We start from the raw sequence: 15,144 nt of genomic DNA, 5'->3' as shown, positions 1-15,144 counted from the left end.
CTGAGCATCCCTAGGGATGTGTGCCCATGGGTTTGGATACCCACGAGGCTGAGCATCCCTAGGGATGGGTGCCCATGGGTTTGGATACCCACGAGGCTGAGCATCCCTAGGGATGGGTGCCCATGGGGTTGGATACCCCCGAGGCTGAGCATCCCTAGGGATGGGTGCCCATGGGGTTGGATACCCACGAGGCTGAGCATCCCTAGGGATGGGTGCCCATGGGGTTGGATACCCCCGAGGCTGAGCATCCCTAGGGATGGGTGCCCATGGGGTTGGATACCCACGAGGCTGAGCACCAGCAGGGGTGGCTGCGCACGGGTTCACGTGCCCTGCGCCGCTCCCCGGGGCCGCCGGGCAGGGGGTGGCCGGGCCGTCCCGCAGCCGCGGCCGGGGCGGCGCCGCCGGAGGGACCGTCCCTTTCCCTCGCCCCGGCGGGGCGGGCCGTGCCGTGCCGGTGCCCGGGGCCGTGCTGCAGCGCACCGGGCGGGCCGGGCGGGGGGGCGGGGGGGGGCCGGGCGGCGGCGGTGCCATGGGGCCGGGGCGCGGGGCGGCGGCGGGCCGGGGGGGGGCTGGGGGCCCTGGCGCTGCTCTGGGCCGCGGCCGTGCTGTGCCAGCTGGGCAGCGGCAGCGTCCTGCGCCGCCGGTTCCACGCCGCCGGTTCCCTGCAGCGGCGGCTGAGCGGCGGCGAGCGGCGGGACGTGCAGCGGGAGATCCTGGCCGTGCTGGGGCTGCCCGGCCGGCCCCGGCCGCGGGGTCCCGCCGCCGCCCGCGCCCCCGCCGCCGCCGCGCCGCTCTTCATGCTGGACCTGTACCACGCCGTGGCCGGCGAGGAGGAGGCGGAGGGGGAGGAGGAGGCGCCGGTGTCGCGGCCGGTGCTTACCGGGCTCAGCACCCAGAGCCCCCCGCCCGGCAGCGTCGTCAGCCGCGCCGACACCGTCGTTAGCCTCGTCAATATGGGTGAGCGGGGACACCGGGGACAGGGGGGGCACCGGGGCGTGCGGGGATACCGGGGGACCGGGGGCGCCGGGGCGTGAGGAGATACCGGCAGGACCGAGGACACCGGGGACACCGGGGCATGCGGGGATACCGGGAGGACCGGGGATACCGGGGGGACCGGGGGCACCGGGGCGTGAGGAGATAACGGGAGGACCTGGGATACCAGGGGGACCGGGGCTACCGGGAGGACCGGGGCGTGCGGGCAGGGTCTAGACAGCTTTGGCAAGACCGGGGGCACCGGAGCAGACCGGGGCACACCGGAGGGCCTGGAGCCTGCAGAGGCACGGAGCCGCACGGGCAGGATCCAGGCGGCTTGGGCAGGACGGGGTCGCACGGGGGGACCGGAGCAGACCAGGGCGCACGGGCAGGACCGGAGCCTGCGGGGGCCCGGGGGGCGCAAGGGTAGGACCGGGCACGGGGGCGGCTGCCGAGCCTCGCACAGCGCAGAGCCCCGGGGGCTCGGGGTCCTCGTCCGCAGCGCCGGGGGGGCACGGGGGGCACCGGCAAGGCCCCGGGGAGTCACCGTGGGGACACCGGGGAGGCACCGAGGAGCAGCACACGGCGGGACAGGGCGCACGGGGCTGCGGGCGGCCACGCTGCCAGGGCTGGGCACAACCCGGAGCCCCCCTGCCAGCCCAGCCCGACCCCGACCCACACCCCACCGAGCAAAGCTGGTCCCTGGGCCGGCCCTGGCTGCGGGCAGGGCACCGTGGCCGTGTACCGACGGCTCCGAGCATCCCGCCATCCTGGGCTGCTTCCTCAGCGCATCCCTGCCCAGAAGAGCCCCTTGGGCACAGAGCTGAGCTTAATAACCACGGGTGAGGGGCTGCGAGGGACCCGGTGGTATGAAACCCGGCTCCGCTTCAAAAAAGGGAGCTAGGGAAGGGGAAAGCCATGCAGCAGGGTGGGCTGAGGGCCATCGGGCTGGGACCAAGCTGAGTCAACTTGGTGAGCTTGTCCCAATCAACCGGATTGCTCCCCCCAAACCCTATCTCCATCATATCGCAGCGGAGGGAGGCTGGAAAGCACCATGGGATGAGGCACCCGTGTCGCCCACCCTGCACTCCCCATTTCGGTGGGCGCCCATGAGCTGGTTGTGGGGTGAGCAGGATGTGCAGGCAGGCCAGCAGCTCTCTCGTGCCAGCAGCAGGGTGGACCGAATTACCCGCGGTGGTGGGACACTGAATCACAGTTCAAAATAAAATCCTCAAGGTTGCTAATTATTGCTGGAATCCCGTCCAGCTGGTTACTGAGCAATGCCGGGCTCCAGCCACCGTCCAATTTCCAGGCAGTTGCATGAGTGGCAATGCAAGCAGAGCTATTTCCAGCCAGCATCCACGGGACCACGAGCACTCGGGGTGTGAGAGGTCCCCGCACGAGGGCAGGCACCGGGGTGCCCTGAACCTAGCAGGATGAGCAGGCCAGGCACTGGGATACGGAGTGTTCCTCTGCTCATTGCTTTAAGGGGTGTTTGGGGGTCCGTGTCCAGGCATGAGGCTTTTGGGGAGCATCTGGGCAAAGGCTGGGGGATGAGGTGCAGGACAGGGGGTGTCAGGAGGCACAGAGCAGGGGAATGAAGGCAGTGGATTGATTGACATTGATAATATGCAGCTGTGGCCTTGCTTCAGAGGCAGTGGGTTGATTGATGTGGACAATGTGCAGCTCTAGCTCGTCCCTGCAAAGGGGTTACATAGCCCTGAGGAGTGTGGGAGAGGAGGCTGGATGAAGCAGGGAGAAGGAGGTGTGTGGTCTGGCCTCTGGAGGATGGAGAAACAGCGTGGACAGTGGAATCTGACCCACGGTAAAGCCTTGCTGCAGCTTGCTAGCTTTGCTTGTGCTGCGACAATTGGTGCCCTGTGTGATGCTGGAGCTGACTGGGACTCAAATTGCAACACTGGCCCATGAGCTGCAGATGTGGCTGGTGTCCTGGGCTTGGGGACATGTCCCCAGGGCAAAACTGGATTTGGCTGCTGCACCATGGTGTGCCAAAGGGAAGGTGCCTCACCATGGCACTGCTGAGGACCAGGCAGGCAGGGTCCTTTCCCCTCTGCACCCCTCCAAGCCCCCCAGTGCTCTGAGCATGGGGAGAAACCATCACTGGAGAGACCAGGCAGGGTGGGGACCTGCGCCCTCGGGAGGAGGTGTGGGTGAGGGAGGACTCTGGAGGCATCTCCTGAGGCATCTCCTGAGGCATCTCTACCTGTTCTTACATCCTCTGTACTGTGTGTGGACGTAAAGAGGCCAGGGAGCTCCCTGGGACTGACCCTGCTGCTCTGGGCAGTGGTCAGGGTGCCCATGGGCTTGGGCACCCACCTCCTGTCTAGAGCCCTTGGGAGTGGGCGGGCCTCAGTGTCCCAGTTAGCTGAGCCTGGACAGGCAGATACTGGGGCATCAAGTCCCAGCTTCCCTGAGCCCTTAAAACAACCCAAAAGCACCAAAATGTGCTTTAAAATGGCCAGGTTAGATGGCAGCCAGGGTGGGACGCTGGGGGAGGCTGGGGAGCCGCCTGGGACACATCAGTGAGGGGTGCTGGTGCAAGGGGTTCTGATGCAGGGATGCTGGCACAGGGTGTTGGTGCAGGGGTGTCGGCACAGGGGTGCTGGTGTGGCGGTGCTGGCACCGTTCCCCTTCCCAGTGCTCCTAGAGCAGCCAGGAGAGTTGGGGAGCACAGCTCCAGCCTTCAATTTGAATGGCTTTGATTTCTGCGGCTTTATCAGGCCCTTCATGTTAATGAAAAAAATTTTTGTGGGAGAAGGCTAGCCTTCATTTGCATGCATAATTTGCTGCACAATTACCCTGATGGGGCATGCAAATGGGCGAAGTCAGTGCTCCATTGGGCACTTGGACCTCTTTGCTCGCAGCCACCCTGCGTAGCCCTGTGTGAGCCAGGCCGGAGCACGGCTCCCAACGGCACACCTTTTTCCTGGGAAGGGGGAACGGCAAACCTCCCCAGCGCACAAACACGTCCTGGTTTGGGCGAGCAGGGAGCCCTGCCTGCTGGCCAGGATGGGTGGTGGGGCTAGGGACAGCAAGGGGCACCGGGCGATGGGCACCTGTGGTTGGGGTTGGTGCTGGTGGATCCACCCGTTGCATCCTGCTGAAGATAAACCCCTGTCTGAGCTGCCCCGTGCTATTTCTGTGTGCTAACTGGAGTCAGGTGGGATGTATTTTTAAGCCTGAGGTAAGGATGGGCTTGGAGGTTTCTTCTCGGCCAGGGCTGAGCCACCAGCCGTGAGTCACGGGGCCGTGCAGGGTATAATCACGGAGCAGAGAGGTTTGTAACGGGAAGGTGAGGAGGAGGAGGCTGGCAGTGCCGCAGCGTGCCCAAGCCCCCTGTGACCGCCCCTCAGCCCCACACGTGTCCTCCCTACCCCTCCCCGGTGCCCACCACTGCCTGGGATGTGGCCGGACACCCCCCATGACTGCTTTGGATGAAGCTCTGCCCCTGGCCGGACATCTTTCTGGCAAACCTTGGCTTCAGGGGGGGGTGCCAGGGAGCACCGGGGGAGGAAGACAGGGCACCTGTGCAAAAATAGCTGCAGTGCCCCGGGTGCTGCCAGGAGCCATTAGTGTGGGGTGAGAGATCACGGCAACCTCTTTAATTTATCCAGGGAGTTGGGGTGTGCTGCTCTGCTCCCCACACTTGGCGGAGCATCACCCACTGCCGGCCTTGGCACTCATGCGGGCACCCGCCTTTGCCCCCACACAATTACCACTGAAATCCAGCTGCTGTCAGCAGCAGGGTCAGGATTTCCCCACTCCTGACATCATTTTGCAGCCGTTTGCACCTCCTCTTCCTCTGGGCATCCACAGCGGCTCCACCAGGAAGCCCAGCACAGCTGAGGGACACATGGCAGCATTTTCCAGCAGCGCGGAATGAGCCAGGCTGAGGTGTCGGTGCTTTATCCGCAATCCCCGTGTGTGTCAGAAACGGGAAAAACTGCAGATAAAAAATCCCATCTGGCTGCTTGTAGGGCTGGGGGTGCAGGGGGGGGTGCAAGCAGGGGGTGCTCAGTCCCGTGTCCCACAGCTCCTGCTGTTCATCCTGGGAGAATGGGAGAAGCAACGTAGGAGCCTGGCAGAGGCTCGGCTGTGTTTCGCAGCATTTGGGATAACTCCTCTCCCTGCTTCAAAAAGCCTCCGGAGCTTATTTTTTCCTGCTTGCAAGCGAAGGATAGCATCTTCCTTGCATCTCCTTTAAACCTATTTTAGGATTGAGAGCACTTCATGTGGTTGAATATCCTGGCATTTCCTTTTAATTTAGTGTCTGAAATGATCATGGGGACCATTGCGAGCAGCCCAGGACCAGTAATTATGACTGATGCACAGTTTATAGAAACAGAGAAAGTTTACAATGAAAAAGTGCAGCTAAAAATAACCTGGGGAGCAGGACGAAGGGCAGGCGGCCCCGTCACCCCATCTCTGGGAAGAGATGGGGAGCGCACTGGGGCTGGGAGACACAGCAAGGCTCAGCCCAGTCAGACCTGGGCATCCCCTGACAGGGGTTGCATGGCCCCACGGCCATTTATATATATTTATACATCATATAATTTTTTTTTAATATTTTTTTTTCAGATGGGTGAGAATGCACAGCTTAGTTGTGGCGTTCAGCTTTGGGGAAAGATGCAGCAGCTCTTAGGGGCGAGCGGGTAAATGCCAAAGGAGGGGGCAAGGAGAGCGAAGAGCTTGGGTTGGGTTTTTTTAGTGTGTCTCATCCGCAATCCGGATAATCCGCCCACAGATAATTGAGGGTTGGCGGTGTGGCTGAGTCAACCCGCCTCAAATCAATAGCAGGTTCCCAGGCACGCCAGGCTCCTGGCCGGATTGGGGCGGGGGGGGGGGGGGGGGGGGGGGGGGCCCTGCGCACCCCCCAGCAGTACTTTAGCACCCACTTTTCCACCTGGGCGAAAGGTGCTGGGTGCTTTTGGGATGCGCCGCAGGGTTGTAATTTTTGAAGCCGTTTATCATTTTGCCAGCAAACAGGGTGATATTGAACCGTATCCAACCTGCTGGTCACCAGCCCCGTCCCCATCGCCCCCCTCTGCGCACGACCCCGGTGTCGGCACGGGAGAGGATGCTTCACCCTTGGTCCTGCCCTTCCAAGGGCAGAATCCCCTTTTCTGCTCTGACGGGGCAGAGGAAGCGGGGATTCCTCCCAGTCTCTCATCCCAAGTACCAAGCACCTTGCTATTAAGTCCAACTCACTTGGTTCAAGGCGCACAGCTAATGGCCTTCAGACTACTCCATCACCTCCGCAGCACACAGATGGGAACGTTTCATAACAAAGTGCTGCTTTAGCAAAGGTTTTCACCCTTCTCCGGGGCTAAAAATCACCCTGGGGTCTTTTTCTGTGTTGTTGGGTCCTTGTGACCACCTTGGCTGGGCCACAGACCCCTCCCGCCCTTCCCTGGGTGCCAGCCCACCCACAGCATCACTTTGCTGAAAACGCTCGGTGAAGGTCACGGTGATTCTGAGCTGGTGTTGGGGCTCACCTGATGGCAGGGAGCCAAGGGGGGACCCATGAGATACCCAGGTGACTGAAAATACCCAAGGGGACACCGTGCTGTACCTGGGTGTCCCCTGGACCGACCATGGGATGTCCTGCTGGGGGGGTTGTCAGAGGAAAAAAAAAAAGAAGAAAAAGGGGAGATGATTCTTAACCTCCATGGTTGTGTTTTGGGGGGGTTAAGGGTTTTGCAAGAGCTACGAGGTGTTGGTGGCTTCGGCAGCATCTTTAATGGTCCAGGAGTGTTAAACCATCAGCGATGGGCTGGGGGGAGACAGGAAAAGCAGAAAAGAGCCCGAGGGGCTGCAGCAGGGGGGGGGGGACCGGTGGTGTCCCCCCGAGGGGGTGCAGGGGCCGGATCCGGCTCCCCACAGCATCCTCCTGGCCGCAGCAGGAAGCCTCTCTGCATCCGCCCCTGCCCGCCTGGCCCCGGGCTTTTTTTATAACATGGCTTGTGGTGAGCCCAGTAGCTGGAGGGAATGTGGGGTTTTAAAAAAGAAAAAGGGAAAAAAAAAGGAGGGAGGGAAAAAAAAAAAAAAACCAAACCAAAACGTGGATGCATAATTAAAATCTCAGTGTTCAGTTTGGAGGGATGCGCCACACTGCTCCCCCCATATCAACAGTGATGGCAGCTTTATGGTGCTTTAAATTTGGAATATTTTTCCTCCAAGAATCAGTTAAAAGTTGCATTGGAAAACACGCGGTTTTATTTATTTAATGATTTGTTTGTTTTCTTTTTAAAACTAAGCACCAGGTCAGAATTTTTTTTATGTTGCTTGTGTGCCTGAAGCAGGAGGAGCTTTAATCACTTTAATTATATTCACTCATGGCGGCTTGGAATATTTTTAAAGAACAATTTGAAGAAAATAATTACATATTAAAGAAACTGTGTGGGGCTGCATAAAGAAAGACGGTGGCAGGTTTTTTTTCTTTACAGATTTAAAAAAAAAGATTTTTCCTTTCCCAACGTGCACTATATTTCTGTGGAAAGTAGGTATTTCCAGAGAAAAAGAAGGGTTTATTTTTACGGAGCGGTGACCTGACAGTCCCCCCCCTAAAGGGTTAGGCTGGAGTTCTTGACATTTGCAGGTGACAGGGACCTGTGGCACCCGGCAGCAGCCCCGGGTTGTCCTCGATTTTTGTCCTTCCAGCACCTGCTGCAAGAAAACCCCCAATTCTGCTCCAGACGATCCCACCGATCCCCAAAATTTGGGGGTTTGGGTGGGTTTTTCACCCTTTGGAGAAGCGCAAAGGGCTGTAGCCCCTAAAGCACAGCACCAGGGGCAGCTTCTCCGTGCTCCAGCCGTAGCCAAGCGCTGATGCTTTTTAATATATATTTATTTTAATTAATAGATTAATTATTAATTTAAACATTTTAATAATTTAATTATTATTTAGGATGGGAGGCTGGGGGATTTACAGCAAAATAAAGTCAGGGTGGGTGTGTGCCAAAACAGAGGGGTGGTACATCAAAGTTAAAACTCGTGGGAGAGGAGAGATGGGAATTTGCAGCAGCAGCCAAGAGCTCGGTGGGGTGAGGAGCCCGGACCCAGCAGGATTTGTCCCCACATCAGGTCAGGGAGGGGCTGCAGGCTCAGAGCAGCCCGTCGGGGTGGCTGGTGGCATGGAGAGGGTCTGGCCCAGCCCTCCCTGACCCCTTTGCTCCGCAGTCGAGCAGGACCGGGATATCTTCTCACCAAAGCCCTACTGGAAGGAGTTCAGATTCGACCTGACACAGGTGCCCACGGGCGAGTCGGTGACAGCCGCTGAGTTTCGCATCTACAAGGCACGGAGTGCCGCCCGCCATGCCAACAACACCCTCCATGTCAGCATCTATGAGATCGCCGCCGAGCACTCCAACAGGTGGGGGGATGGGGATGGAAACAAGGATGGGGATGGGGACAGGGATGAGGATGGAAACAAGGGTGGGAAGGGGATGGGGACGGGGACAGGGATAGGGATGGGGATGGGGAGAGGGATGGGGATGAGGATGGAAACAGGGATGGGGACGGGGACAGGGATAGGGATAAGGCTGGGAAGGGGATGGGGACGGGGACAGGGATAGGGATGAGGATGGAAACAGGGATGGGGATGGGGACAGGGATGAGGATGGAAATGGGGATGGGAAGGGGACGGGGATGAGGATGGAAACAGGGATGGGGACGGGGACAGGGATGAGGATGGAAACAAGGGTGGGAAGGGGATGGGGACAGGGACAGGGACGGGGACAAAGATGGAAACCAGGATGGGGACAGGGACAAAGATGGAAACCAGGATGGGGATGGGGACAGGGATAGGGATGGGGATGGAAACAAGGATGGGGATGGCGATGAGGATGGGGGTGGGGACAGGGACAGGGATGGGGATGAGGATGGAAACAAGGATGGGAAGGGGATGGGGATGGAAACAGGGAGGGGGACGAGGATGGGGACGGGGACATGGATAGGGATGAGGATGGAAACAAGGATGGGAAGGGGATGGAAACAGGGAGGGGGACAAGGATGGGGATGGGGACATGGATAGGGATGAGGATGGAAACAAGGATGGGGACAAGGATGGGGATGAGGATGGAAACAAAGATGGAGATGGGGACGGGAAGGGGATGGGGCCCTCCCACAAGCACCAGCCCCAGCACTTGCCCTTCCCACCACCATACAAGTGCTGAGGGAAGCAGCACCACTGCAGCCGGCTGTTCCCACACGTTCCCACCAGGCAATGCCACACCCCAGCTTTTCCCAGGGCAGCTGCCAGGGTGCCACCATCATGTCCAGCACAGCCAGAGGCACCAGGAGCCGCCGTCCTGTCCCTGCTGTGCTGGGACCTGTACAGACACAGGCACCGAGGAGTCATTTCCATGAATTATCCCTGGTGCCGATGCCCCTTGGGTGCTGTTACTCACCTGCCTCCCCCCTTCCCCCCATTTCTGCAGGGAGTCTGACCTGTTCCTGCTGGATGTCCAGGACCTGCGTGCTGGGACCGAGGGCTGGCTGGTGTTTGACGTCACAGCCGCCAGCAACCACTGGTTAGTGGATCAGAAATACAACCTGGGGCTGCGGCTCTACGTAGAGACGGATGATGGTAAGCTTGCCTCACCTCCCCGTGCATTTGGGACCAAATCTCCAGGATCCAAAGTCCTCTTATCCCCCCCCTTAGTGCCACAGCAGGCGGTGGGGGGGTTCCTCTCACTGCAATTTTAAATTTCCAGCTGGGAGGGACAGCTCACAGCCTCAGTCAGCTGGGTTTGCAGGCAAGCCCTGATGATGGGGAGGCCTCCTTCATGTTAATGGGGTTCCTGGTGAGGACTGTAATAACCCCATTAACACTTAATGAACTCCCTACCTGGAGGGATCCTCATCTCTGTGCCGGAGGATTAACCCTCTTCTCACCATGGGATCAAATCTGCTCCAAAAGTGCCTTTTGCAGGTGCTCGGGCACACAAAGAGCATCTCCACTCCCATGGGGGAGGTGAATGCCCCATCCATCCCCTTCCCTCCCAGCGCCCGAGGTTTCCTCCCCGGTGGTGAAAGGGAAGATCAGTCATTGGGTTGATCCTTGAATTGCTCTTCGTGACCATCACGTGGTGGCAACGTGCAGGATGAGGCCACCCCGCCTCTGTGAGCTGCCCACTGCACAGCAACAGCCGAGCGGGAGCGCCACGGGGGGGGGATATCCAGCCTCTTGGGATGCCGAAACCGCAGCTACCCTCTGCAAATTTCCAAGGAGAAAAAAAAAAAAATCCCCTTGCTTTAAGCAAATGAGTTCATTCTGAGAGCAAACCCGTGCGTGCTCCCATCCTTGCAGGGCACAGCGTCGACCCGGGCTCGGCGGGGCTGCTGGGGCGCCGGGGGCCCCGCTCCAAGCAGCCCTTCATGGTGACATTTTTCCGAGCGAGCCCCAGCCCCCCACGTGTGGCACGGGCGGCCAAGCCCCCCAGGAGGCGGCAGCCCAAGAAGGCCAACGACCTCCCACATCCCAACAAGCTGCCAGGCATTTTTGGTAAGAGCTTTGCGGGGTGAGAAGTGGTCTCTATGGAAAGCGCTGGGCTCTGGTGCTGCCGTGATCGAGGCACCTGCTGTTAGTAGGGCAGAAATCCCGGGTTTGGTCCCGTGCAAAGCGGAGTAAAGAGCTGTGGGTGTTTTTGGGGAAGACTGAGGTGGTTTGTGGTTCAGGAGGTACAGTGGGTCTGGGGCGATGGTGTCTTGTGGGGTATTTGGGATACCTGAGTCTTGGACTTTTTGCATCATTGCCCTTGGCATTGAAGCCACCCTTGGAGAGCATCACCCCAGGAGGGTGTCACAGCCCCAGGAAGCCACTCAGGCAGGAGGGATGCAGGAAGCCCCAGCTCTCCCAAACCCATTTATCTTGGAACACCCTCGATGGCAATTCCTCTGTGACAGAGCTGGGATTTAGCCCTTCCCAGGATGAATCCCCCAAACGAATGGATGCAGTGCTTAGGGCCATGGCTTAGTGATGGATTTGGCAGTCCTGGGTTAACGATTGGACTTGATCTTAAAGGTCTTTTCCAACCTAAACCATTCCATGAATCAATCCCAATGTGGGAGCGTGAAATTTCAGGCCAGGCTGAATCTTCTTTTCCTTTCATGCAACAACGGAGGTTCCTCTTCTTTGGCTCTTCTGGCCTAACCCCGACAATACAGGCTGCTCATCCCACCCTGGAGTGGGGGTGGCTGCAGCGTGGGGGTGGGATGTGGGGTGCTGGCACCACAGGGCTGATGCTGCCTGTCTCCTTCTCCCACAGACGATGTCCACGCCACGGATGGGCGGCAGGTCTGCCGGCGCCACGAGCTCTACGTCAGCTTTCAGGACCTTGGCTGGCTGGTACTTGTCTACCGGGAGAAGTAAATGTAAAAAAATAAAACCACCATCACTGTCCCCACTCCTGGGCTCCCTCCCAGCCCAGCTTCTCCTGCCATGGTGACCTGCAGTGGTGTGAGCAGCGCGGGGCAGCCGGGGGGGTCCCGCAGCCCCATCCCGGGAGCTGGGAAGGCAAACGTGAACTGCCACAACCCCAAATCCCACCGGTGACCCCAAACAGCTCGTGGCTCAGGCTGGAAAAGCCCTTGCTGCTGGCATGGCCACCCAGGGAGGAGCCGGTTGGGTTGTTTTTGCAGGTGGGGAATAGATGAAGGGGCACTGAAAGCGTGAAACCCGTGGTGTAACTGGTGTAAACCCTTTTTTGCAGGACTGGGTGATCGCCCCGCAGGGGTACTCAGCCTACTACTGCGAGGGGGAGTGCGCCTTCCCCCTGGACTCCTGCATGAACGCCACCAACCACGCCATCCTGCAGTCCTTGGTCAGTGCATCCCGCAGTGGCATCCCATGGGGGTGCTGGGGGCTTTGGGGGCCGGTCAGAGCCCAGCGGGTCCCGCTGGAGAGCTGGATTTGGGGCTGGGTGCGCCTGGCTTTGAGAGCGTTTTGGTCGGAGGGTGCAGCTCAGCTCCGGCTCCCGATAATGCATCAGTGGGCTCACACACATCTGGGCTCACCGGGAGGTGCCGAAACAGCAGTTCAGGACATGGATGGAGGGACGAGCGTGAGGGCACACTGGCTCTGCCATCAACCTGAGCCAAAAGGGTGTAACGGTGGAGGATTTGTAATTCTGGAGCTCCTCCACCTCTTGATTTGCTGACGCGATCCTGCTCAAGGTTAACAGCAGCGGGAGAGGGGCAAAATGGGCAGGTTTTTTCCAGGTTAGTGGCACCCTCCCCTTGCAGCAGGCTGTGGTGCAGGAGCAAGCCCGGGGCTCGCAGGAGCCCCCCACTGCTCCCCCCCAGCTGGTGGGCAAGGGCAGTGTGTGGCCCGTGCATCTTCTCCCCGGCCACGTGCGCGGGTTTCATCCAAGGCTCCAGATAGCGCCGCTGCAGCTCAGCGCCCAAACGTTGGGCTCAGCATATTCCAAGCAGGAAGGCTTTAATGCCCCTTTTTTCCCAAACCCACCCGGTGCTTTAATTTCTGGAATTTCCTGCCCTGTAAGTGTTTGATTTCCCAATGGCGGAGTCACACCGGCTCCGGTGTTCGCGGTTAATTACAGGGAGCGCCGAGTCCTCAGCCCAGCCTTTGAAGGCATCGCCTGGCGGGGTTTAATTTTTGCATTAACTAAGCTGCCAGAGGCCCCATCCAGGGCTGGGCACGATCCTGGCAGCGGCAGGGAGGGGTGCCCTTACCCCCGCCACCCACCCATCACCCCTAAACCCAACGCTCTTCCCGAAATGGAGCCGTTTGGGCAGGACGTGAATCACCTGGCAGCCGGATCTGGCCCTTCTGGGAAGCGCCGGGGCAAAGGCGGCTGGGGATCCGTGCCAGCCCCAGCCTGCGCTGCAAATAGCAGGGTTTGAGAGCAAAAACACCGGACTTCCGAACTGGGAGAGCTCGGCTGCCCCTGCAATAAATTAACCGCACATGTCGGGTAAGGGCAGCAAGGGCTGCGTGCGCTGAGCAGCCTGTGAGCCTCCCTGCTGATGCTGTACGGCAAAATACCAGGATAACCTGTGTCCCAAGCAGGGAATGAACGAGCCGAAGGAGAGCAGTGTTCAGGGAGGTGTTGTGCACTGAAGATTTTCGTGCGCTGTGTTAAATGTGGGGTGGTGCTGAGCCCTGCAGTATCGCTATTCAAACAGCATCCAGCTCCCCCACCCGCACAGGAGTGAGACCCATGATTTATTTTTGTAGCCGTTTTCCTATTTACAGTGAGAAAAGGGCCCAGAAGTCCCAAATAAATGAAGGGGCTGCCTGGCCCACACAGTGCCACGGTGCCCAATCCAATATAAACTGCAGCAAAGCCTGCCCAGCACTTAGAATAAATATTTTTGCAAAAAAAGCTGGAAATAATCTCCCCATTCACCCAGGTTTTTTGCAGCTATGAGCTGGTTTGCTGCTCCTTTTTTTTTTTTTTTCTGCATTGGCCAGCACTCACAGGTTCCATCCTTCCCCCAGGTCCACCTGATGAAGCCCGAGGCTGTGCCCAAGGCGTGCTGTGCCCCCACGAAGCTCAGTGCCACCTCCGTCCTCTACTACGACAGCAACAACAACGTCATCCTCAAGAAGCACCGCAACATGGTGGTGAAATCCTGCGGCTGCCACTGACGGCCAGGTCCCAGCCCGATCCCACCGGAGCGATGGGATGCTGCTGCGTGCAAGGAAGAGGAGCTTTTACAGGCTGCATCAGAGCAAAGTCCATTAATAATAATAAGTAATAAAAAGAAATCCCTCCCACCCCTTCCTAGAAGTGGATGTAAATAATATAAAACTTTTATTCTCTTACCACACTTAATGAGACACATACATATATATATATACATAGGAAAGAGGATTTGTGGCTGGTTACATGTTTTCCTCGTGGCTGATGTTTTTTCCCCTCGTGCTGCTGGTTCCCAGGCTGCTGCAGTCGCTGGTGGAGGCAGTTTGGGCTGAAGGGTAACTAGGACGAGGGAAGCAACATCCAGGTTGCTCTGGGATTGAGCTGTTTCTAACCATCTCCAGCTAACTAACCCACCTCTACCCAGCGCTTTTAATTCCCTTCATGAAAACACCCTCAGCCAGTTAAGCAGCTGGCTGACTAACCCGCTCCTGTTTACTTAAAGTTCACAAAACTCAGCCAGTTGGGAAAAAAAAATGTTAAAAACAATCCATATTGAGCTATGACACTGTTATAAAATAAACACCTAGTTCAGAAAGTAAACACCTCGTTTCTCTTGCTCTTTGTTTTTTAATAAATGTCACAGCACAGCAGCACTCTGTTCGGCGGATGGGATTTCGCAACGAATAAATATTCGGGATCGGCTAAAATTGCACCTATTTGCTTGAAAACTAGCCCTGCCAAATTGTGGTGATGTGAGTTTTAGGTCAGGCTGTGTCCCCCTGGCTGGGACAGTGGCTGCGCTCACCGGTGGATGCATCCCAACAGGGCTGTGACCACACCGGCCCCGGGCAGCTTCCCTGTGCTATTTGCACAATTAAATTACTTATTTGCTCGGATTTTAAAAGAAAAAGCCTTGCCCTGTTTCTCAGCTCGGGTACCCGCGGAACCTTGCATCACTAGACAAGTAACAAACCTGGCTTAGCTGAATGCAAAGGAAAAAAAAATCCCAATCAACGCACCAAAGTAAGAAAGAGCTGCTCCCTGCGGATGCCTGGCTTCCCGAGAAAAAGTCTCACTTCTTTGGAAGGATTTTATCTGCTAATTCCCGATGAAATCCAGCTCAGGATGGAATTGTGGCTCCGTGTGACACGGTCCCTCTGCAGAGAAAGCCCAGGGCTTCCCTCAGCTTCGCCACCGAGGTTCAGGTGTTGCTGGAGGTGTCTGCAAGGACTATCGTCAAAACTTCGAGATTTTAAGGACAAAAGGAAGGGGAATGCTGGGCTGGTTTTTTTCAGGTACCACATCTGAGTGCTCCCCCCTCACCTTGTCCCAGCAATAGGGCGATGCACAACCCCCAGTGTGGGAAACAAGCAAGTGAATAAAAGCATCCCCGTGTCCACTCTGGAAAAGCACCACCCCTGGTCTGTGTGACAAAACCCCAAATCCCCAGTTACACAAGCACAACCCTTCCTCCCCACGGACACACATTCCCAGAAGTACCCAGTGCCATCATTTCCTAGGAAATCCCAAATCCATCACTTTC

The 15,144-nt window shown here is 58.0% G+C and overlaps 1 protein-coding gene across 1 annotated transcript; it reads left to right on the top strand.

The window, feature by feature from the left end:
- Window positions 1-545: 545 nt before the first annotated feature.
- On the top strand, window positions 546-14,201 carry LOC101922839 (bone morphogenetic protein 8B; the record flags this gene model as incomplete). The annotated part of the gene is made up of 7 exons (XM_055799672.1): window positions 546-957; window positions 8,173-8,365; window positions 9,432-9,580; window positions 10,304-10,498; window positions 11,262-11,341; window positions 11,706-11,816; window positions 13,457-14,201. Coding segments are annotated over 7 exons (1,290 nt in total), but the record flags the coding sequence as incomplete, so codon positions are not given.
- Between the last annotated feature and the right edge of the window lie 943 nt (window positions 14,202-15,144).

Source organism: Falco peregrinus, chromosome 3 (genome assembly GCF_023634155.1).
Source record: "Falco peregrinus isolate bFalPer1 chromosome 3, bFalPer1.pri, whole genome shotgun sequence".
Classification (NCBI taxonomy): Eukaryota; Metazoa; Chordata; class Aves; order Falconiformes; family Falconidae; genus Falco; species Falco peregrinus.
The sequence above is the reverse complement of the archived record's forward strand: the minus strand, read 5'-3'. Positions and strand labels throughout refer to the sequence as shown.